The sequence below is a fragment of the Bos mutus genome, chromosome 6, assembly GCF_027580195.1.
Source record: "Bos mutus isolate GX-2022 chromosome 6, NWIPB_WYAK_1.1, whole genome shotgun sequence".
Lineage (NCBI taxonomy): Eukaryota > Metazoa > Chordata > Mammalia > Artiodactyla > Bovidae > Bos > Bos mutus.
In genome coordinates, this window is record NC_091622.1 from 92865182 (window position 1) to 92887728 (window position 22547).

The window sequence follows — 22547 nt, forward strand, 5'->3', positions numbered from 1 at the left end:
TTAATCTTAAATAGCTAATAGAATTGCTATGCACTAGCCAAAAATATACTAATTCAAAATAAACCATCTATAATAATATTACATAATGCATATGAGGTATAAATGTAACAAAAGATGTGTAACTTCTAGGGAAACTTGATGCTATTACTGACTATAAAGAAAATCCAAAGGAATCTCTTGACAAAGTTTCAAAAATAAGAGGAGAATTTAGGAAGGGGCTGGATAGAAGATCAACAGAACAATAGCATTTCTATATAAGAGCAAAAAGTAACCAGTACATTTAACTAAAAAGATGATACCACTTAACATCACAAAAGTTATATTCCTTGGACTAAATGTAATAAAAACCAGGCACTACTTTTACAGGGAAAATTGTAATACTTAATTGGCAGACATTTTTAAAAGCACTGCTGCTGCTGGTGGTAATTTGCTTCAGTCGTGTCCGACTCTGTGCGACCCCATAGACGGCAGCCCACCAGGCTCCCCCGTCCCTGGGATTCTCCAGGCAAGAACACTGGAGTAGGTTGCCATTTCCTTCTCCAGTGCATGAAAGTGAAAAGTGAAAGTGAAGTCACTCAGTCATGTCCGACTCTTCGCAACCCCATGGACTGCAGCCTACCAGGCTCCTCCATCCATGGGATTTTCCAGGCAAGGGTACTGGAGTGGGCTGGCCATTGCCTTCTCCATTTAAAAGCACTAGGAGATGCCATATTAATTGTAATATTTAGTATCAAAAAGATATCAATTCTCCAACAACATGATCTTTCCATTCAACTGAGTACTAGTCAAAAGTTCAGTGACCTTTTAATGATCTTGATAAGCTCATTCTATAATGTATCCATGCGTGCTAAGTCACTTCAGTCGTGTCTGGCTCTTTGCAGCCCTATGGACTGTAGCCTGCCAGGCTCCTCTATCCATGGGATTCTCTAGGCAAGAATACTGGAGGGAGTTGCCATGCCCTCCTCCAGGGATCTTCCCAACCCAGGGATTGAAGGCACATCTCTTACGTCTCCTGCATTGGTAGGTGGATTCTTTACCACTTAGCACCACCTGGGAAGGTGTCTATAATGTTTAAAGAACAAACGGCCAAAATTCTGAAAATGAATGACAGGAGGGCAGGGGCTTGCCCTATCAGATATCAGGATTTGATATAAATGTGCACTATTTAAATCAATCCACACTGGTATACACTAGAGAGTCTAGAAACAGACATACTTAGGACTGTAAAGTAAAACAGATACAGCAAACCAGACTGGTGCAAATGGGAGAAACTATTTGAAACATGAATCTGCACAAATTATTATTCATATTAAAAAGAAAACAAGAACTTGTACTGCTGCCTCACACCCTAGACAGATATTAACTAGTAAATCAAGTCCTTAAATGTCATAAGTAAAATTGTACAATTCTTTGTAGGGTATAGGTGAATATTTTCATGATAATGGGAAAAGGAAGAATTTCTTAAACTACAAACAGAAAATGCTAACTATAAAGAAAAGATTGACAATTTGATTATATTAAAATTAAAATTGATGTTCTCCAAAACACACCATTAAAAAACAAAAAAAACTACTTACAAACTGGAAAAAGATATGTACAACACATAGAACCAAAGATAACAAAGAAAATATAAAGAATATCTGCCAATCAAGAAGAAAAAGATAATCCATTTGAAAAATGAACAGGAGACATGAGCAGGAATTTCAGAAGAGGAATCCATAGGGCCAGTAAAGATAAGAGACATTCACCTTTTTAGACATCAGGAAACGCAGGCAAAGACTGTCTGCTGGTTAGTACCAATTCAACTGGCAAAAATGTTAAAATATGAAAATGCCAAATGTCAGAGAGGAAATGGATCTACAGGAGGTTCTTTTATGATGGAGCTGTAAATTAGAACAACCGCTCTGGGAAGGAATTTGACATTGTCTCGTAATGATGAATGCTCATGTTCCCTAACCATTCCTCTCCTGGATTCCTTTCCAAGGGAGACTTTCACAGGTACAAAAGATATGCACAAGAATATACACAAGGGTACTCACAGCAATGAAAGTGAAAGTCACTCAGTTGTGTCCAACTCTTTTGAGACCCCAGGGACTATACAGTCCATGGAATTCTCCAGGCCAGAATACTGGAGTGGGTAGCCTTTCTCTTCTCCAGGGGATCTTCCCAACCCAGGGATCGAACCCAGCTCTCCCCACATTGCAGGCAGATTCTTTACCAGCTGAGCCACAAGGAAGCCCAAGAATACTGGAGTAGGTAGCCTATCCCTTCTCCAGGGGAGCCTCCCAACCCAGGAATTGAACCAGGGTCTCCTGCATTGCAGATGGATTCTTTACCAACTGAGCTATCAGGGAAGCACTATTTGTAATAACAGTAACACTATTTTGTAGTAGCAAAAATATTGAAACAAGCCCAGTGTCTATCAGCATCAACAAATGGAATAACATAATTTGGAGCATACTTATTCTGTGGAATACTAGAGAACATTCAGAAGAGATGAACAATAGCTTCACAAAACAACATTCATGGATCTTGCAGTCAGTTCAGTTGCTCAGTCATGTCTGACTCTTCGTGACCCCATGGACTGCAGCACGCCAGGCTTCCCTATCCATCACCAACTCCCAGAGCGTGCCCAAACTCATGTCCATCCAGTTGGTGATGCCATCCAACCATCTCATTCTCTGTGGTCCCCTTCTCCTCCTGCCTTCAATCTTTCCTAGCATCAGGGTCTTTTCTAAGGAGTCAGTTCTTCACATCAGGTGGCCAAAGTATTGGAGTTTCAGCTTCAGTATCAGTACTTCCAATGACCATTCAGGACTGATTTCCTTTAGGATTTACTGGTTTGATCTTGTAGTCCAAGTGACTTGCAAGAGTCTTCTCCAACACCACAGTTCAAAAGCATCAATTCTTTGGCATTCAGATTTCTTTATAGACCAACTGACACATCCATACATGACATCTGGAAAAACTATAGCTTTGACTAGACAGACCTTTATTGGCAAAGTAATGTCTCTGCTTTTTAATATGCTGTCTAGGTTTGTCATAGATTTTCTTCCAAAGAGCAAGTGCCTTTCAATTTCATGACTGCAGTCACCATCTCCAGTGATTTTGGAGCCCAAGAAAATAAATAAATTAATGGATCTTAGCTGTCTTCTACTGAGTGAAAAGAATATAAATCATGGATCATGAAACATAAAATCATGGATCTTAGCAGTCTATTGAGTGAAAAGAAAAAGAAATCCCACAAGAGGAGGGTCTAACTCCCTTTTCATACATTTTAAAAAATACTGCAACTACTTTACAGTAGTTTGCCAACAAAGATCTGTATAATCAAAGCTACGGCTTTCTTAGTAGCCACGTACGAATATGAGAGTTGGACTATAACTCTCACCCTTGAGTATCAATGAATTGATGCTTTCAAACTGTGGTGCTGGAGAAGACTCTTAAGAGTCCCTTGGACAGCAAGATCAAACCTGTCAATCCTAAAGGAAATCAATCCTGAATATTCATTCGAAGGACTGATGCTGAATCTCCAATACTTTGGCTACCTGATGTGAAGAGCCAACTCATTGGGAAAGACTCTGATACTGGGAAAGATTGAGGGCAGGCTGAGAAAGGGGTGACAGAGGATGACATGGTTGGAGGCATCACTAACTTAATGGACATGAGTTTGAGCAAACTCCGGGAGATAGTGAAGGACATGCTGCGGTCCATGGGATCACAAAGAACCCGAAAGGACTGAGCGACTCAACAACAACAACAACTTTACAATAATATATCAAACTATTCCAAGAGATTCAAGGAAGTCAAAAAGCAAGATCCATGGTGTGATGGTAGAACCAGGGACAGGATGAAAGAGGGGCATAAAATGTTAATCATCAGAGTTCCCATCCTTGTGTTGAATGGTGTGTCAATAGATGTATAGATAATAAAAAAGAAAATGAAAAAGTGAATTAACACAAAATGGGTAAGAAGGTCTTCGAGTAGAAAAATTACATAAAATCAAGGTCTATGTTCTTAAGAATTTTTCACCCACAGTATCTTGGATATCTCAAAGTAGTAAGTTTCTTTAAACGATGACAGCATTCAGAAAAAAATCCAGCTGATTTCACACTGTTTCAAACCCAGCAGTCACTTGAGATTTGAAAAATTATAATAAGTTGGGCCTGACATGAGATAAGCATTTCTTTGCCAAATTTGCCAATGTGGAATTTAGAAGCTGTTCATTCTCATCAAGAGCCAGGAGCTCTGTCCTTGTAGTTTATCACCATCTCAGAAGACAGTGCCTTAGAACACTTGGCTGTCTTTTAAAAATTCCCCCTCAGAGGCTACTCACAGTAATATTATAGCAAGTAGTCTTTTGGAAGCCTGCATGTTGTATTTGATAACCCATAAAGAAAAATAGAGAAACTTTTAAAGTATAAATTTAGGGGCTGTTTTCTGAAGTTTTACAGCTTCGATAAATTTGCTTTTCCTTCCTTGTTACTGTCAAGTGATGTGAGGAAATATGGAAAGTTCTATGATCTTGCCTTGAGGCTCTGAACTGCCAACTTAAAAAGGTCCCCAAGGATAGAAATGAGAGCTGACCAAAAGCTGCTCCCCCAGATCACCAGGCAGCTGTGCTCACATTTCTGATCTCCAACCTCAGCTAACTGTGCATCATAGCTATGCAAGTTTGCATGTGAAAGTATACTTGGTCATGCAATATTTATCTTCATTGTTGCTGGGGTGAAGTGTAGAGTGCCCTCATGTTCACAGCCAACTGGTCTAAAAGATGAATGACTTGGGATCTTTCCAAGAAGATGTTGCCTCCCTTCTAGATACTTCCAAAAATATCCTTGAAGAAAGAAGAAATTGTTAAGATATTCAATTATTGTCTTCAATTATTCTCCATGTAGAAACAGGAAGCCAATTTTATTTCTCAGTAAATAAACAGTGCAGAGGACAGGGAAATAAACAGTCTTCATTAGGATTGGGCATCTCAGGGGTTGAGCATGCATAGGCTTGGTCAGAATGAAATTCATAAGACTTCTTAAATTTTTCTGTTAAGGTAAAATTTTTTATTGTGTTGACTGCTCTTTAAAGTGTGTCCTTACCTTCCATTCTTTGTTAAACTGAATTTTTAAATCATTGTTATCATACGGTTTAGCATAGGGTCGCATAGAGTTGGACATGACTGAAGCAACTTAGCATGCATGCATGCGTTGGAGAAGGAAATGGCAGCCCACTCCAGTGTTCTTGCCTGGAAAATCCCAGGGACGGAGGAGCCTGGTGGGCTGCTGTCTATGGGGTCACACAGAGTCGGACATAACTGAAGCAACTTAGCAGCAGCAGCAGCAGTAGAGTTTTACCTATTTCCAAAAATTTTACCTTTTTCTAAAAAGCAAACTGTACTAAAAAACTCTAGAAGAAGCCTACAACTGTGTTTCTAGAAGAATGACTTATATTTCTGACCATGTTTTGTACTTCACTAGCTGCTTGTAATAAAAACAAAACTTTATGTGGCTCTTACAGTAACCACTGGGCTTGCTTTCTTTCTCTCTTTCTTTTATGCCCCATACTTAAAGTGCATTTCAAGCTATTATCTTGAGCTACTCTTCAAAGATGACTGTCAAAGAGACATTTTAGGAGGAATAAATAGTGAGATTTTCATGCAGTTTAACATGGTATTGCTTAAGGAGATTTAGCAGAAAAAGGAGCACCTGTAATCTTTACTGAAAATATGTCTTCCTGCAAATGTGCATTCATGTCTTGTATCATGTTTGCTTGATTAGGATGATTCTTCCTCCGACCCAGAGATCTGGATTCAGATAACTTCTCTGCCCATGTACGGTGCTCTCTTAAAAACCTCAGGACCTGAGGTGGAAGAGCTCTCAGAGATTTCTAATTTCACAATGGAAGACATCAACAACAAGAAAATTAGGTATTATAACCACCTGGTACTACGCAGAATTTTTAAAATTGTATTAAAATATGTAAGCAACTAACTCATAGTTCCCGTGAAAGATTATGTTGCCTCTGGCCCCATTTTTAAACAGAGATTCAGTCGTCTGACTTGACCTGACAGTGTAGCTCATTCATTCCATTCTTCTCTTGACTTCTATAGGTATTCAGCCGCGTTTGAGACCGGTGGTCATCCAGTTACTGACAGCTTCCACTTCTCTGTCTCTGATATGGACCACAACCGTCTGGACAATCAGAAGTTTACCATCACCATCACGCCCATCAAGGATCCACCCCCAGTCATTGCTTTTGCTGACCTTATCACGGTAAGCAGTTCAGATCAATGAACGGTGGACGCTGTAGAAAGCTGGAGTCTGCGCCCATGTGAATGAAGGGTGTCTATCTAAACTGGCTGTCAGGTCCTCCCCCTCAACTATCTAAGCCATAGAATCAAGCTATTATGGCTTTCAATCATTAGTTTTTCAAAAAGGATGAAAATAATTAAATGTGTAAGATCAAATCATTATAACCACATTATTTAATTAGTCAACAAATATTTCTGTGCCAGACACAGATCTATTTGTGTACAGTATTTTGTATACTATGCTAGATGTGTATAGTAGTAGGAGTGTAGAGATGTATTTTTTGAGGTATTTATAGTCTAATGTTTGCAGCAACTAAAACATAGAAATATGGATAGTGTCCTGGGTCACATCTTAAATTGAGTTGATACTTACCTCAGTAAACAATATTGACAGTTCCTTGCTGTGTGGAGGGTGGGGGTCCATGTAATGTACCCCGATTATGAAGTTACCCGTACCCGAGTTCAAGTGCCAGTTTGGTTACTAGCTGACTGATCTTGGACCAATTATATAATCTTTCTTAGCCTCAGTTGCTTCATTTTTAAGGTGTTACTACTATTCCTATTACATAAAGGATTACTCTGATGGTGAATAAAATAGCATTAAAAAGCTCCAGTACAGAACTGGCCCACAGTAGGGATTCCATAAAAGTTAATTCACTTACTTATTCCACTCTATGTACATACCATAATGCCCCAAACTCAGGATTTCTGATTTTCTTGAGCAACTGAAAATTTGTAGAACTCAGTTGTTTCTGAATGGTTCTGATATTCCACCCATCTTTTCACATCCACAGTGGGGAAGCAATTTGCACCGTCCCCAGAGTCAGGGTGACCTTCCACTTTATAATTTGTAAATCTTTCTGTATTTAGCCAAGAGTCATTCAGAAGTCAAGTTGCATATCCAGGAGGCTACAAAAAACACTCGGCTCAGGTTGCAACGTTAGCATGCAAAACAGGGCGCGAAAGGAAAAAGGCAGCTGGAGCTACTGCTTTTACTTAAACCAATTTATTATTCTTTTTGACAGTAATGATAAGCACTAGCTTTCAGGTACGGTGAGCCCGGTCTTCCCTTACACCTTTAAGCATACGCTCTCACAGGATAAAGGGGACTTTATCTCTGGTGGGAACTCCTATAGGACAGGATGCACCCACAGTATCCAAGGGAGGACTGAATGGATCATCCTGAAGCTGCAGACTTTTGAACGTTGATGCGAAGGAAGGCAGTCCTCCTGACGTGCAGCTGTTCCAAGGTGGGTGATTAGAATGGGCCAGAGCTGCTTTATAACCAGATCCATCATGGAAGAAGCACAGCTTTGAAGGCAAACACGGACATCACTGTATCTGAGCACGGCTCTGAGAGATGCTGAAGGATGGCCAGGCCCCAGAAGCTGGCTCATTCCTCATCTTGTCTGTAGAGATCTGCCTCCTCGAACTCATGGAAGGTCACCCCAGGCAGCAATTTTCGATTCAGTCCTTTTTTACTGCAGTCCGCGTAACCGCCCAAGGACTCTCTCCAATCTTTTCTTTCTTAGGTTGACGAGGGAGGGAGGACCCCACTCTCTTTTCACCATTTCTTCGCTGCTGCTGCTGAGGACAGTTTCCAGGAGGATGCCATCATTAAGCTAAGCGCCCTGCCCCAGTACGGCTGCATCGAGAACACGGGGACAGGTACCAGCCTGGCTGTAGAATTGTTCCAGACCTGGAGAGAAGAGGCAGGGTGGCAGGGTGGAAGGGGGTCACTTCCTGCAATTAACCTGGACAAGGAGACCCGAAGAGGGGTGGAACCATTTCCAAGAAATGGAAGGAAGGTCTTGTTGACTCAACAAACATTGACTGAGCATTTCCTGTATGTGAAGCACTTTTTTAAGCACTGGGGATAGATCAGTAAGGGGCTTCCCTGGTGGCTCAGTGGTAAAGAATCTGCCTGCAATGCAGAAGACACAGGAGACATGGGTTCGATCCCTGGGTTGGGAAGGTCCCCTGGAGGAGGGCATGGCAACCCATTCCAGTATTCTTGCCTGGAAAATCCCATGGACAGAGGAGCCTGGTGGGTTTCAGTCTATGCAGTTGCAAAGAGTTGGACACGACTGAAACTGCTGAGCATACACACATGTAGATCAGTAAACCAGACAGAAACCCTTACCTTTGTGGTGCCTTAGATCCTGGTGGGAGGAGACAGATAAGAAACCTAAGAAATGAGAAAATTGTGGAAGATGTTAGGAGGTCAATCAGTGCCATGGGGAAAACTAGAACAAGGGAAAAGTGCCAGCCATTAGGACAGAGGGGCTTGGGGATTGCACTTGAAATTGAATGTCAAGGAAATAAGATTGTCTGTTGTTTTATTGTGAGGCAGCTACTGTTTAGCTGAACCAGAGCTGACGTCTCAGCTTTTTCTAAATATATGACGTGAATTGAAATGTGTGCTTGTCTGTCTGTGACCCTCTCCCCCACCATCTGCCCTGGACCCAGTGCTCTTGGTGGTTATCACAGAGGAGGGAAGGAGAGAGGCGGGGACTGTCCACAGGCCCCTGTGTCCACAGTGACTGGCAGTTGAGACAGCTCCTGGCAGGTGACCGTACCGCCACCTCTGCTGGGAGGCTCCTGAGTGCTGGCGCTCGGCTCTAATTGGCGTGCAGCTCGCAGCTCCCACAGAGAGGCTATTGACTGAAGGTGTCTGTGGCCGGCATGATGCCTGGGATTTGAGCCTAGTTTTACCAGAAACTCATTTAGCAGGGGTCATGTTTTCCAAGAGAAAACCTTGAGTCTTTTCCCCATCTTGCTTTGCAGCATGTGCCCTTAGATTTGTTTGCTGCTGAGTTAGATTTGGTAAAGAATCCGCCTGCAATGCGGGAGACCTGGGTTCAATCCCTCGGTTGGGAAGATCCCCTGGAGAAAGGAAAGGCTACCCTCTCCAGTATTTGAGAGGCAGAGGATTATAAGAGGAATAAGAAACAGCCCTGGACTCGTGCAGGAGACAGATGCAAAGACTGATGTTATAATCATGAAACACCAGGACAGGGAAAGGAGCAAAACACTGAGAAAGGATACAGGAAAGAGCAATTACTTTTGCCTGGGAAGGCGGGAATGTCTGAGGAAGGGTTAGTGGGAGTTGCTGTGGGCAGAGGGAAAACGGTGTTTCTCACAGAAGAAAGAGCACAAGGGAGCACAAGCAAAAGTGGGGAATCAGAAAGGGATGGTTGCCCCCAGCCTTCTCTTCTCTCTGGGTGGTTTCTGATAAGGCTTTCTAACACTGTTTTATGTTAAGAACACCCAGGCCTGATCTCCTTTAGAATGGACTGGTTGGATCTCCTTGCAGTCCAAGGGACTCTCAAGAGTCTTCTCCAACACCACAGTTCAAAAGCATCAATTCTTCGGCGCTCAGCTTTCTTCACAGTCCAACTCTCACATCCATATATGGGAAGTAAGGAAAAGACGTTCAGGGGGGCAAATCATTGTCCTAACACACATCATGTAAGGTCCCATCCTTTGCTTCGTGGGCTTTCAGAATGGAGTCTCATTTTATACATATGAAACTAGCTACCTAGATTCAGAGTCCAGCTGACCAAAAGGACATCTTTTTAAAAACATTAGAAGAAGAATCTTTTAAGTTCACACTAGCACAAGAACAGAATAGTCATATTGTTTAGTATAAAAGCTAACAGCGTGGAACCTACATTCCTTTAGTACCAGCACAACTAGTGAAAGTAGCTCAGTCATGTCTTATTCTTTGCAACCCCATGGACATACAAGCCATGGTATTCTCCAGGCCAGAATACTGGAGTGGGTAGCCTTTCCCTTCTCCAGGGGATCTTCCCAACCCAGGGATCAAACTCAGGTCTCCTGCATTGCAGGCAGATTCTTTACCAGCTGAGCCACAAGGGAAGCTCAAGAATACTGAAGTGGGTAGCTTATCCCTTCTCCAGGGGATCTTCCTGACCCAGGAATCGAACCAGGGTCTCCTGCATTGCAGGCGGATTGAACAACTGAGCTAGTATGGAGGGTGGTGCACAACTAGGGCCCCCCTTAATTACCTGTTGGGCATCGCTGTGTTCCAGCACAGTGCAGTAATAGATGTTCATGATATAGCCTCCACACATCAAGAACTATTTAATTTGCACATAGTATATTCTATTGAAGAAGGCAAGGAAGCTCATTAATAAGAATGGTTTACATGAAAAAATAGAAGGTGCAGTTTTAAGAATCAAAAGGATTGATGCTTAAAGCTTCAGTGACAGATTCACTTGTTGAATAGCTTGTTTTCTAATGATAGAATGTCATTCTATTTGAATACATTTTTAGGCTTCACTTACTTAGTGTATTTTTTACCCAAATAAAGATGCCATATTTCTTATATTTATAGTGATAAATAGAAAGAGAAAATTAAACTTTTAAGGAATTATAGCAATTCCTTTTGGAAACTCTAAACTGTGTGCCCTAGGGGTTATCAGGTCACTAATCATTTAGACTCCTCTATGCTTCTAGTATCCAGAGGAATCAAATCTGAGGGGTAAAATTTAAGAAAATTCACGTCATTGAAAAAAAGAACATTTGTCTTGAATTCTTGTCACAAACAAATTGTAAATAAAATGTTTTCATTCCTACTCTTTCAATTTGGAGGTCAACAAAAAATGACCCTGTCTGTCTTCGACTAGGAAGTCAGTGGCCTTTTAATATATGACCTCATCTTTGCAAAAACCATGGAAGAGGGAAAGAGAAAGTGTTATTGTTTTCAGATCTTCTATCTACACTTTTCTTTGTTGATGTGTATCTAGGGAGTGTTTGAAGATACAAGGGTTTCTTTTTTCTCCTCTTTTTAGAAGAAAATGTAACCATTTAAAATCAATCATTTGGAGAGATTTAGTCCAAATAAGAGGCAAGTCATCCAGCATTTAGACAGTGCTTATTCTTTCCCTTGGCCTTTGGGGTTGGAATGAAAAGAAGAGATAAGCAGCACTTTCCATGAAACTCTGAATAATACCTGAGCATCTCAGTACCTGAACTACACCTGAGCTCTGGACGGTCCCTGAACATCACAGTGACCCTACTGTACCATCCCAGGGGCTGAGCACTAGCCCATGAGGTTACTAGAGGTTTCTTAAGGACCTGAATTGTCAAATGAAAACATGCTTAAGGAGATATTTCTTAGATTTAAAGATATACAGTTCACTCTTTCTTGTGTAGAGAAAAAAGGTTCCTCTTGCAAAATGGTTTTGAAATTGACTAAAGTGTAAAACTTTTACTCCTATATCAATATTTGCCCCATGACTTATTTTGTCAAATATTTCTAACAAAACAACCACTGATTCTGTGCTCTATTAATTAATAGCATTCTGAGTACTTTCATACATGCGACTCATTTGAGTCCCATTTATTGATGAGAAATAATGGGGAAACTGGGGTCCCACCCAAGTCTTCAAATTCCATTCTCCCACCTTTATTCTCAAACTTGTTTTCATCTTTTGTTGATAGTGCTGTCCTGCTTTCTGGTTCAGCTCAGAAAGCAGGAATTTATGGATCAAGATAAAAGTTCCCTCTTGCTGTTGGTGCAGGTGATCGGTTTGGCCCTGGAACTACCAGTGACCTAGAGGCATCGTTCCCTATTCAAGATGTCCTGGAAAACTACATTTACTACTTTCAGAGTGTTCATGAAAGCATTGAACCAACCCACGATATTTTCAGTTTTTATGTAAGTGATGGAAACAGTCGATCAGAAGTCCACAGCATCAACATCACCATTGAGGTAAGGATTGTGGAAGTTGGAAAAGTTGGGCCTTTGACCACAATATCCCACCATTAGATAGGTTCAAAAGAACTCAAAAACAAATAAAATTGAGTTGGACCTTCAGTTTTAGAGGTCAGTTTAAAAAACATAACCCTGACCTTTAGGAAACTTGTAGAATTAAGGCTGACATTTGGAGATGGTATGACTTGGAAATCTGAATTTCCATTTCAGGATGAAATCTATCTGGTCTGTGTGAAGACACTTTGTTCTCACAGACAGAAAAAACTTGCTAGCCTCACATGAGATGAAAAGTAACATATGCTTATTTTTCCCTGCAATTATTGTATGTAGTTCTATGTGCAAACTTGCTTTTTCTAACATTTTAGTGCATTTGTTCATCACACTGTAACATTAAAGAAATGTGTTCCCTGATGCTGTATATATTCTCTTTTGAGCAACTACATAAGCTTGCAAGGAGAGAGAGAGATAAAAGATAAAACTCAGAATGGAATACCCTCTGCCTTGAAAAAACAAAGCATGGCGCTCTCAGCACCCTTGGGGGGCAAGGGTGGAGGGGAGCTGACTTCTGCTGGGGCTGGTCAGGCAGACAGTTTAAATACCTGCCCTTTCAAATATGTGTCCTCTATCATAGGTTCTAAGACAGCTATGATTTTTAAAAATGTGCCCTTTTATCCCCCCAGTACACTTGTACTTGTCTAACCACATGTCCATACTTCTGGCATCTGGAAAATGCTGTCATCGTACCCATGGAGAATGCTTGAGATTTCTGTAGCATGTCCATCAAGGGGATATCTGGTTTATGTGATCTGCTCAGCTTTCAACGTAACAATTTTGAGTGAGAATTAAAGACAGTGACATATTAGATGCAAACTATATACATAAAATAAACAATAAGGATTTACTGTCTAGTACAAAAAACTATGTTCAATATCTTGTAATGCCCTATAATGGAAAATAATCTCAAAAAATATATAACTGAACTGCTTTGGTATACACCTGAAGCTAACACAATATTGTTAATCAACTATATTTCAATAAAAATACAATAACAACAACAACAATAATAATAAGAGGTGATGACACATTAAATGCTATTTCAGTGGTGAAAGTTGATGTGATGATGTTACTGTCTTTGAATAGTGTGCGCTCTTTTTTTCTTCTTAAACCAGTATCTGTGTGAGACCTAATATTTTATGCTTTAATCAGAGGAAGAATGACGAGCCTCCCAGAATGACCTTGAGGCCCCTTGGCGTGCAGCTGAGCTCAGGAGTGGTGATAAGCAATTCTTCTTTGAGCCTGCAAGACCTGGACACTCCAGATAATGAGCTGATTTTTGTATTGACAAAAAAGCCTGGCCACGGTAGGACATAACCGCTATGGGAAGCTTCTTAATTGAGGTGCTCGATGGGTTATTAGAATAAACACGTAGATTTCAGCTGATCATTCCTCTACCTTCCTGGTGTATAGTCCATTCATTGCATCAAGGTATAATCAAATTCACAGCCAGTTTATATTCTTTGGGGTCACCATAGCCTGGTTGTTCTAAAAGCCTGACTCCTGGGTAATTGGTGTCTCTGAAATTCAATTTCAGCTGTTTTCTTGCTTTCTTATGTAGCCTCAGGCAGAACAAGTTTTCAGAATCTGCACATCCTCTTCTTGGAGGGGGTATCATTGCTTGATCATCCTGGGCTATTTCATACAAAGAACAGAATAGCCACCTTGTAATTAATTACAAAAGGTGTTCATTTCAGGTTAGAGGCATGGTAGGTAATCTTTATGAGCTCATTTGTTTTGCAAAGAAAGCACTTTTCCTGATTAAACTAGAGGTTTAAAACACCACCATGGTAATCTCCTACCTACTTCCTTTCTAAGTGCCACCTACCTAGTATTAGCTAAAGCTCTGCAATTTTCATCTCCTAAGTGGTGGCTTGGTGGCCTAATGGCTATTGACCTTTTACAGATGAAACTATCCTGTTGATGGAGAGTTCACCAGAGAAGCTGTTGGTCATTACATTTTAGCTTGCCTCCATCCACTTTGACTGGAGAAGGCAATGGCACCCAACTCCAGTACTCTTGCCTGGAAAATCCCATGGGCAGAGGAGCCTGGTAGGCTGCAGTCCATGGGGTTGCGAAGAGTCGGACAGGACTGAGAGGCTTCATTTTCACTTTCCACTTTCCACTTTCATGCATTGGAGAAGGCAATGGCAACCCACTCCAGTGTTCTTGCCTGGAGAATCCCAAGGATGGCGAAGCCTGGTGGGCTGCCGTCTATGGGGTCACACAGAGTCGGACACAACTGAAGCGACTTAGTAGTGGTAGTATCCACTTTCACTTTCTTTAATGAAACACTGGGTTTCATTGCATACACATGACCCTTGAAAATAGGATAATATGCCTCAGCCCAAGGATGCTTAGTGTCTTTCTGAACATAAATGGAGTTTAAAATAAATTCCTCTGTCTTATCCCAGACGCCTCAGGAGGAAGGCAGCAAGTGGAGAGTGCTACTTTCGCCCTACAGAAGGGGAAAATGAGGCTTAGATAATGAAGTGAGTTTGAATTCATGGAGAGAGATTTGATTCCTAAGCCACTGTATTTCCATATCCATCTGTGTCCCCTTAAGAGATTTTTAATTAGGAAAAGTGGAACTTTATCTTTATTTGGAGATGAGGTCATCAAGCATCACCCTGTTCTTTTGTATAAAATTTTGACTTGTTGGTTACTTATGCATGTGCAATCAACACGTCCAAGGGGCTTGGCGTTCTACCCAGGCTCAAAGTTGACAAAATTAGATAATGTTTAGTGCCATATTGTTTTAGTGCCATATTTGCTCTACCAGATGACACCACCCTTATGGCAGAAAGTGAAGAGGAACTCAAAAGCCTCTTGATGAAAGTGAAAGTGGAGAGTGAAAAAGTTGGCTTAAAGCTCAACATTCAGAAAACGAAGATCATGGCATCCGGTCCCACCACTTCATGGGAAATAGATGGGGAAACAGTGGAAACAGTGTCAGACTTTATTTTTCTGGGCTCCAAAATCACTGCAGATGGTGACTGCAGCCATGAAATTAAAAGACGCTTACTCCTTGGAAGGAAGGTTATGACCAACCTAGATAGCATATTCAAAAGCAGAGACACTACTTTGCCAATGAAGGTCCATCTAGTCAAGGCTATGGTTTTTCCTGTGGTCATATACGGATGTGAGAGTTGGACTGTGAAGAAGGCTGAGTGCCAAAGAATTGATGCTTTTGAACTGTGGTGTTGGAGAAGACTCTTGAGAGTCCCTTGGACTGCAAGATCCACCCAGTCCATTCTAAAGGAGATCGGTCCTGGGTGTTCTTTGTAAGGAATGATGCAAAGCTGAAACTCCAGTACTTTGGCCACCTCATGCGAAGAGTTGACTCATTGGAAAATACTCTGATGCTGGGAGGGATTGGGGGCAGGAGGAGAAGGGGACGACAGAGGATGAGATAGCTGGATCGCATCACTGACTCGATGAACGTGAGTCTGGGTGAACTCCGGGAGTTGGTGATGGACAGGGAGGCCTGGCGTGCTGCGATTCATGGGGTTGCAAAGAGCCGGACACGACTGAGCGACTGATCTGATCTGATCTGATCTGATCTTGCTCTACCATATGGATGTGAGAGTTGGACTATAAAGAAAGCTGAGCACCGAAGAATTGATGCTTTTAAACTGTGGTGTTGGAGAAGACTCTTGAGAGTCCCTTGGACTACAAGGAGATCCAACCAGTCCATCCTAAAGGAGATCAGTCCTGGGTGTTCATTGGAAGGACTGATGTTGAAGCTGAAACTCCAGTACTTTGGCCACCTCATGTGAAGAGCTGACTCATTTGAAAAGACCCTGATGCTGGGAAAGATTGAGGGCAGGAGGAGAAGGGGATGACAGAGGATGAGATGGTTGGATGGCATCACCGACCCAATGGACAGGAGTTTGGGTGGACTCCGGGAGTTGGTGATGGACAGGAAGGCCTGGTGTGCTGCAGTTCATGGGGTCGCAAAGAGTCGGACACGACTGAGTGAATGAACTGAACTGAACTGTTTCTTTCTTTCTTTCTTTTTTACTTCCTTCCTCAGGTCATCTGCTCTGGAGGCAAACTGCTTCTGAACCTCTGGAGAATGGGAGGGTTTTGGCCCAGGGCTCCTCCTTCACCTACCAAGATATCCTGGCTGGGCTAGTTGGGTACACGCCTGGTGGTCCAGGTGTGGCAGTGGATGAGTTCCAGTTCTCCCTCACTGATGGCCTCCACACGGACACGGGGAGGATGGAGATATATATAGAACTGCCTACAAGTGACATCCCAAACCTGGCTGTAAACAGAGGCCTCCAGCTCTCAGCAGGTACCATAGGCATGGAAGAGAGTGGCCATGGTTTCTTCTTTGATCCTGTGCAATGCTTCCTTCCATGTCAGCAGTGTGGGAGGATCTTGAACTGAGTGTGTAGAGTTTAGGGAGACCTGTTGTTTGGGGGACACTAAGCATTGTGAATGACAAGTGTGAAATCTCTGAAGTTCTTTGGACCAGATGCCTGTGTCTGTGAATCTGAGGAAAGACTGAGAAGAGTTTATAGTATTTCCAGGGTCCTCAAAATATTCATTTATCCAACCACTTGTAGGTCCCGATCTCTTAGAACATTGACATTGCCCAACCAACCCTACAGAAACAAACAACAAAATCTAGCAGGATTTTCAACATGCTCCTTTTTTTTTTTTTTTTGAAGTCATGGAGAGGCAATTGGGAAGTCATCATGCACTAGGAGAGATTATACCAGTGATTAAGAACCATTAGATACGGTGTTCTAGGATCTAACATTCACAGTTTGCTGGTGAATAAACAACACTGAAGGACCTGTGATAACTGTGGGTCTTGGAGTCACTTTGCAGTAGGATGTCACTTATAGAGAGTGGACCTTTGGTCCACAGAGCATCTATATCACACTGGACTTCTGTTTGCTTGTCTGTTCTTAGTTTCACATGTATTTTGTAGTGAAAAATATTTGGTAGAATGGTATTTGAAAATATGGAGATTCCCAAAGGTCTCAAGTATTAGTGCTGGGACTTAACCTTGGCCTATTTACAAGTTAATAAGTTGACCTATTACTCTTTCATGGATCCCGGTCAAACACATGAGATTCCTTGTTGTTTTTATTTAGTCCCTAAATCATGTCTGACTCTGTGACCCCGGGGGCTGTAACCTGCCAGGCTCGTCTGTCCATGGGATTTCCCAGGCAAGGATGCTGAAGTGGGTTGCCATTTCCCACTCCAAGGCAATCTTCCTGACCCAGGGATCAAACCTGCATCTCCTTGATTGCAAGCAGATTCTTTACTGCTGAGCCACTGGGGAAGCTGAGATTCCTTGGTCAGTAATAAAGTACTCTGTGACAATGCCTTGCAAGTCCCACAGGGGCGATGCCGAGGGCCCAGACGAATACATTTGTGTGCAGGGTGATGAATTGCAGAAGAGGAACCCTGAGCTTGGGAACTCTCCTTGTTATAGTAGCGATAAGCAAACCTGATCTGTGTCCCAGAGGAAGACGTCACCTCCTCCCTCAGGGATGCTGGCTGAGAATGGCCCAGAGGACAAGAGGTCAAACCTTGCATTCTTGGCATTACCCAGCACAAACATACAGAGACGCTCAGGGCCCATGGCAGACTGTCACTCTACAGACCAGATTCTATTACGCATGAGTAACTAACTAGGACCTCCTTTATCAGAATTCACTGTTTTAATGTGAAAAGTGGGCTAGAGAGGAGAACAAAGAGGAAGGCCCTGAGAAGAGGTGCTTGCCAGGAGGGACAGTCCCAGGTGGCTCAGTGGTAAAGAATCCGCCTGTCAATGCAGGAGACTCCAAAGATGCATTTCGATGGGGTCGCAAAGAGTCGGACATGACTGAGCATGCACACACGCACTCTGCCTTGCCTCTGTCCCCAGCACCTGGGCAGTCTTCCAGGACCCAGCATTCAGGTCTCCCTGTTCTGTGTCTCTCATCATAGCCTCTATCTTGAGGAACAGTGATTCTGACTATTCAGTGTGAGACGGCAACTAGATATGTTTGTGAGTTTGTGTAAAGCTGTTTTATGTTTTTGTTTTTTTTAATGATTTGGTGATCCTTAAGAAAATAAATAAATTAGGTCCAAGCTGGTCTCATTGTCGTTCTGAGAGTCATTTACATCACAGAGCTAGAAGTTCAGAACATAGATTTAGGTACTAACTGAAAAGTCAAGGGAGAGAGCGATCATGTGCAGAGTGAAATTGGATCAGAAGAAAAAGGGGCTCAGATCTAAACTCAAGGTAAAAGTGACCCAGCCGTGTACAACTCTTTGCGACCTCATGGACTATACAGTCCATGGAATTCTCCAGGCCAGAATACTGGAGCAGACAGCCATTCCCTTCTCCAGGGGATCTTTCCAACCCAGGGATCAAACCCAGGTCTCCCACATTGCAGGCAGATTCTTTACCAGCTGAGCCAAACTCAAGGGGTGATTAAAAAATTGGGAAGTTGGGACTATTCACTTAGGGAAATAAAAATGTATTCAGCTGGAACCAGAAGGGCAAGCAGCTGATATTTTCTTTTTATTTTAAGGAAGGAAATTATTTTATTTATTTATCTGGCTGAGCTGGGTCTTCATTGTTTCATGTGGAGTTTGCAATATGCGGGATCTAGCTCTCTGACTGGAGAAGGCAATGGCAACCCACTCCAGTACTCTTGCCTGGAGAATCCCATGGACGGAGGAGCCTGGTAGGTGGCAGGCCATGGGGTCGCTAAGAGTCGGACACAACTGAGCAACTTCACTTTCACTTTTCACTTTCATGCATTGGAGAAGGAAATGGCAACCCACTCCAGTATTCTTGCCTGGAGAATCCCAGGGACAGAGGAGCCTGTTGGGCTGCCGTCTGTGCAGTCGCACAGAGTCGGACACAACTGATGTGACTTAGCAGCAGCTCTCTGACCAGGGATCAAACCCTGGGCCACTATATTGGGGAGCATGGAATCTTGGCCACTGGACCACCTCGGAAGTCCTATAGCTGATACTTCCTTAGATCGGGGAGTGTGTGATAATTTTAGTCTCCAGTCTCCTAAAATCATTTGACCTGCTCTCCAGAAGCAAAAATGGGGAAAGACCTAGTCTCTCCCATTCTCTTCCAGGGTCCGTAGCAACCATCACAGATCGGCACTTGAAAGTGACGGCTCCTGACTCAGATGACCACCAGGTGATGTACATCTTAAAGGAAGACCCTGGAGTAGGGCGCCTGCAGATGGTAAAGCGTGACAGCCTGGAGCAGATCTCCACTAGAGGCCCCATCCAAAGTTTCACCCAGGCTGACATCAGTCAAGGTCAGGCACTTCTCCTACCCAGACTTCCAGAAACTCCACCCCCTGTAGTCAAATGGGAATTGGTGCCTGGTAGCCAATGGCAGCAAACTGCACACTCTTGTTTTGAATTAAGAGCTGAGTTATAGCTTCGTTTATTCTTACTTGTCTTCTCAGTTTTTTGGTTTGAAAAAAAACTTTCCTTCTTGACTAAAATGTTCTCATGCTTTGACATAGCCTTGATGAAACTGAGGGCTATTATAGAGGAAAAAATCATTTTGACTTGCTGTGATGCTAAAAAGTGTATGAGAGAGAGAGAGAAAAAAGAAGTGAATTGGGATGGATTAAGGTGAAAATTATGCCTGCCTTAGGTGAACAATTTATATCTCTCTCCAGCTCCCCAAAGAGCACAAGTTAATGAACTAAGCAAAATGGAAGGGCATAAATCGGAGCTGCCTCAGGGAGATTACATAGCTCATCCCTTCTCCAGGAAATGCTGATGTAATGTGAAAGCATAAATGTTAAATGCTACGTAGTTACCGTACAGTGCTTTCAGGGATAAGAAAGGAAAAGAAGTTACATATTGAGAGGGAAGTAATCCAATGTCAGGTGATGATGTGCAATTTCCGTTTAGAGGTGGAAGCATGCTCCCCTAGGACCAGAATACAGGTCCTGTCTGTGCACTCATGCCTAGAACTGATAGCAGCCCAAATATCATTGGACCTGTCTGTACTTTAGTGAAGGGAGTGGAATAATTCCTTAGTTATTCCTTGCTTCGGTGTCCCTTTTTAGAATATGAAAGCAGGGACTTCTTCCCAGATGTTTGGTTATATTTACATTGCTAGATCCTTATAAGTAATGCTATGGTTTAACAAAAATATAACATACTGGGTTTTTCCCTTTGGGTCCAATTGACGTCTAGGTAGAGTTTATTCATTTTATCTGTTTCTTTGTTGATTGGTTATATCCCATGCCTTTCCTAAAATGATTTAAGACTGGGAAGCGGGAGTGACACCTTAGGGGAGCATGTGGTCTGTGCCTCTCTGTCCTCCTGCCCTGTGACATGGATAGATAACAGGGCTGCACCGGTGATGTGGGTCTGGTCAGTGCCCATTTCCACATGGGCAGTTTTGCTGACCTCGTGATTCATGAGGCTTCCTTGGAGCCTTCCACAGATGCTGAGCCTCAGCTGTAAGCAAAGCCACTTGCTGCTTAGGGTGATTTTATCATGAAGTCACTGATGATGAGGAAGTCACTAGACGAAAGGGAGGAAATGAAAACATTAGACTAAAATGTCAAAGGCAATATCAAAGTGAGAGGGGGGGTAATTGATTCATTGGTGTGAATACCCATTGAATTCTCACCTGATATTTCAGAAATAAGGCCAGAAAACACAAAATAGCAAACTGTGATCTTCTTGTCCTTGTTATAGGCCTTATAGAATACAGTCATGGAAAAGGAGAATCTGGTGGGAACTTTGCTTTTAAATTTGATGTGGTTGATGGAGAAGGCAACAAACTGATCGGCCAGTCATTTTCCATCAGTGTTTCAGGTAAGGGGGCATTGGATGTTTGAAAGTTCTCCAGCAGTTCTGAGGTCATGTGGTGCATACCTTGAGGCCTGAGCCTTTTCTTTAAGGGCTTGTGTGGGAATCTGAAATCCTCTCAACTCTGTTGTGCAATGCTGTGGCTCTTTGATGTACTCTCTGAGAGTCAGATCTGGGGATTATGTTGATTATTTTGATTTTACTCCTGGACACTAGGCCCAGAATTGAAAAAAAAGGAAGCGTAAAAAGTTGCTGTTGTTGTCAGTCTCTAAGTTGTGTCCGACTCTTTGTGACCCCGTGTGCTACAGTGTGCCAGGCTCCTCCGTCCTCCACTACCTCCTGGAATTTGCTCAAATTCCTGTCCGTTGAGTCGATGGTACTATCTAACCATCTCATCCTCTGCCACCCCCTTCTCCTTTTGCCTGCAGTCTTTCCCAGCATTCAGGGTCTTTTCCAATGAGTCAGTTCTTCACGTCAGGTAGCCAAAGGATCACATTTCATGTTACTCTTTCTGACATTTTCAGAAGACAAATCCCCACCAGTCATCATCACCAATAAAGGGCTGTTCTTGGATGAAAACTCGGTGAAAAAGATCACCACTCTGCAACTCTCTGCCACTGACCAGGAGGCGGAACCCACAGAACTGGTCTACCGAATCATCAGAGAGCCCCAGCTGGGCCGCCTGGAGCACACAGCATCACCAGGTAAGCCCATCGTCTCTGACTTCATCAGACCAAAGCTGGGATTTAGTAAGTGCCGGGGGCAGCATATCATGTGTGTAGTTCACCTCCAGCCTGCCTTTGTTAGTATGTATTTCTGGCATCACTATTTCTGGCCATTGTATACTGCCTTGCATTATACTTAGAATACAGTGTACTCCATGCTTACTTGCTGGAAGTTGATTTGATAATTACAATTTGATGTAAACAGTCTTGTTTCCAACACTAGAATTCAACACATAGAAAGTGAGCATGCATATTGAATAAGACCCTGGTTCAGCTGCTACAGAGGAAGAAAAAGAGATGAATGAGACATTACCCCAACCATTAGAGTCTTCTGTTGGATGAGATAAGGAGCCTTTGCATATAACCATATGTAAGGGAAGATGGCAGGTGTTTTAAGAACTGTATAAACCTGCCATCCTAGGAGTTCGAAAGCAAAAGAGGTGATATCAGATGGGAAGGTGCTCAGAGGTGGTGTTTAAGAGTGCCCTTGAAAGATAGAATTTGGGCTGACAGAAATTGTGTTATTTCCAGAGATAGGAACAGCATGTGGACTCATTCCAAAAATTATGAGCGGGCCAGTTTTGCTAAAGCGTATATTCTGAAAATAGTAGTAGATTGGGTTCATGGGTAGACTGAGATTTTATGATGGGTCTTCAGAGTGGCGATCAGTAATCCCTATTTAATTCAATAGGCAATAAGGAGGCCCTGCAGAATTTTGAACAGGGAAGGGAAGTGAATTCCTCCAGTGTCCAATAGGATAAACTAAAAGAAAGGAAGAGAAAGGAGACAGTGACAGTAGGTAAAAAGTTTAGCATTTGGCCAGATGGAGGCTAGTGAGGCCTCTGGCAGTGGGGCAGCCTCCACGTGGGAATAATAAGATGAAAATAATAAAAGAAATTAC

General features: G+C 42.5%; 1 protein-coding gene across 2 annotated transcripts in view; it reads left to right on the forward strand.

Annotated features, from left to right (window-relative positions):
- The window catches only part of FRAS1 (Fraser extracellular matrix complex subunit 1), a 534238-nt gene that overhangs the window by 425470 nt on the left and 86221 nt on the right, over positions 1 to 22547 (forward strand). For both annotated transcript variants that reach the window (XM_070372561.1, XM_070372562.1), the window contains 9 exons: positions 5775 to 5923; positions 6107 to 6269; positions 7840 to 7975; positions 11857 to 12047; positions 13257 to 13410; positions 16141 to 16404; positions 19211 to 19399; positions 20808 to 20927; positions 21446 to 21625. In XM_070372561.1, coding sequence (XP_070228662.1) covers positions 5775 to 5923; positions 6107 to 6269; positions 7840 to 7975; positions 11857 to 12047; positions 13257 to 13410; positions 16141 to 16404; positions 19211 to 19399; positions 20808 to 20927; positions 21446 to 21625 — 1546 coding nt within the window. The remainder of the gene's footprint in view (positions 1 to 5774; positions 5924 to 6106; positions 6270 to 7839; positions 7976 to 11856; positions 12048 to 13256; positions 13411 to 16140; positions 16405 to 19210; positions 19400 to 20807; positions 20928 to 21445; positions 21626 to 22547) is intronic.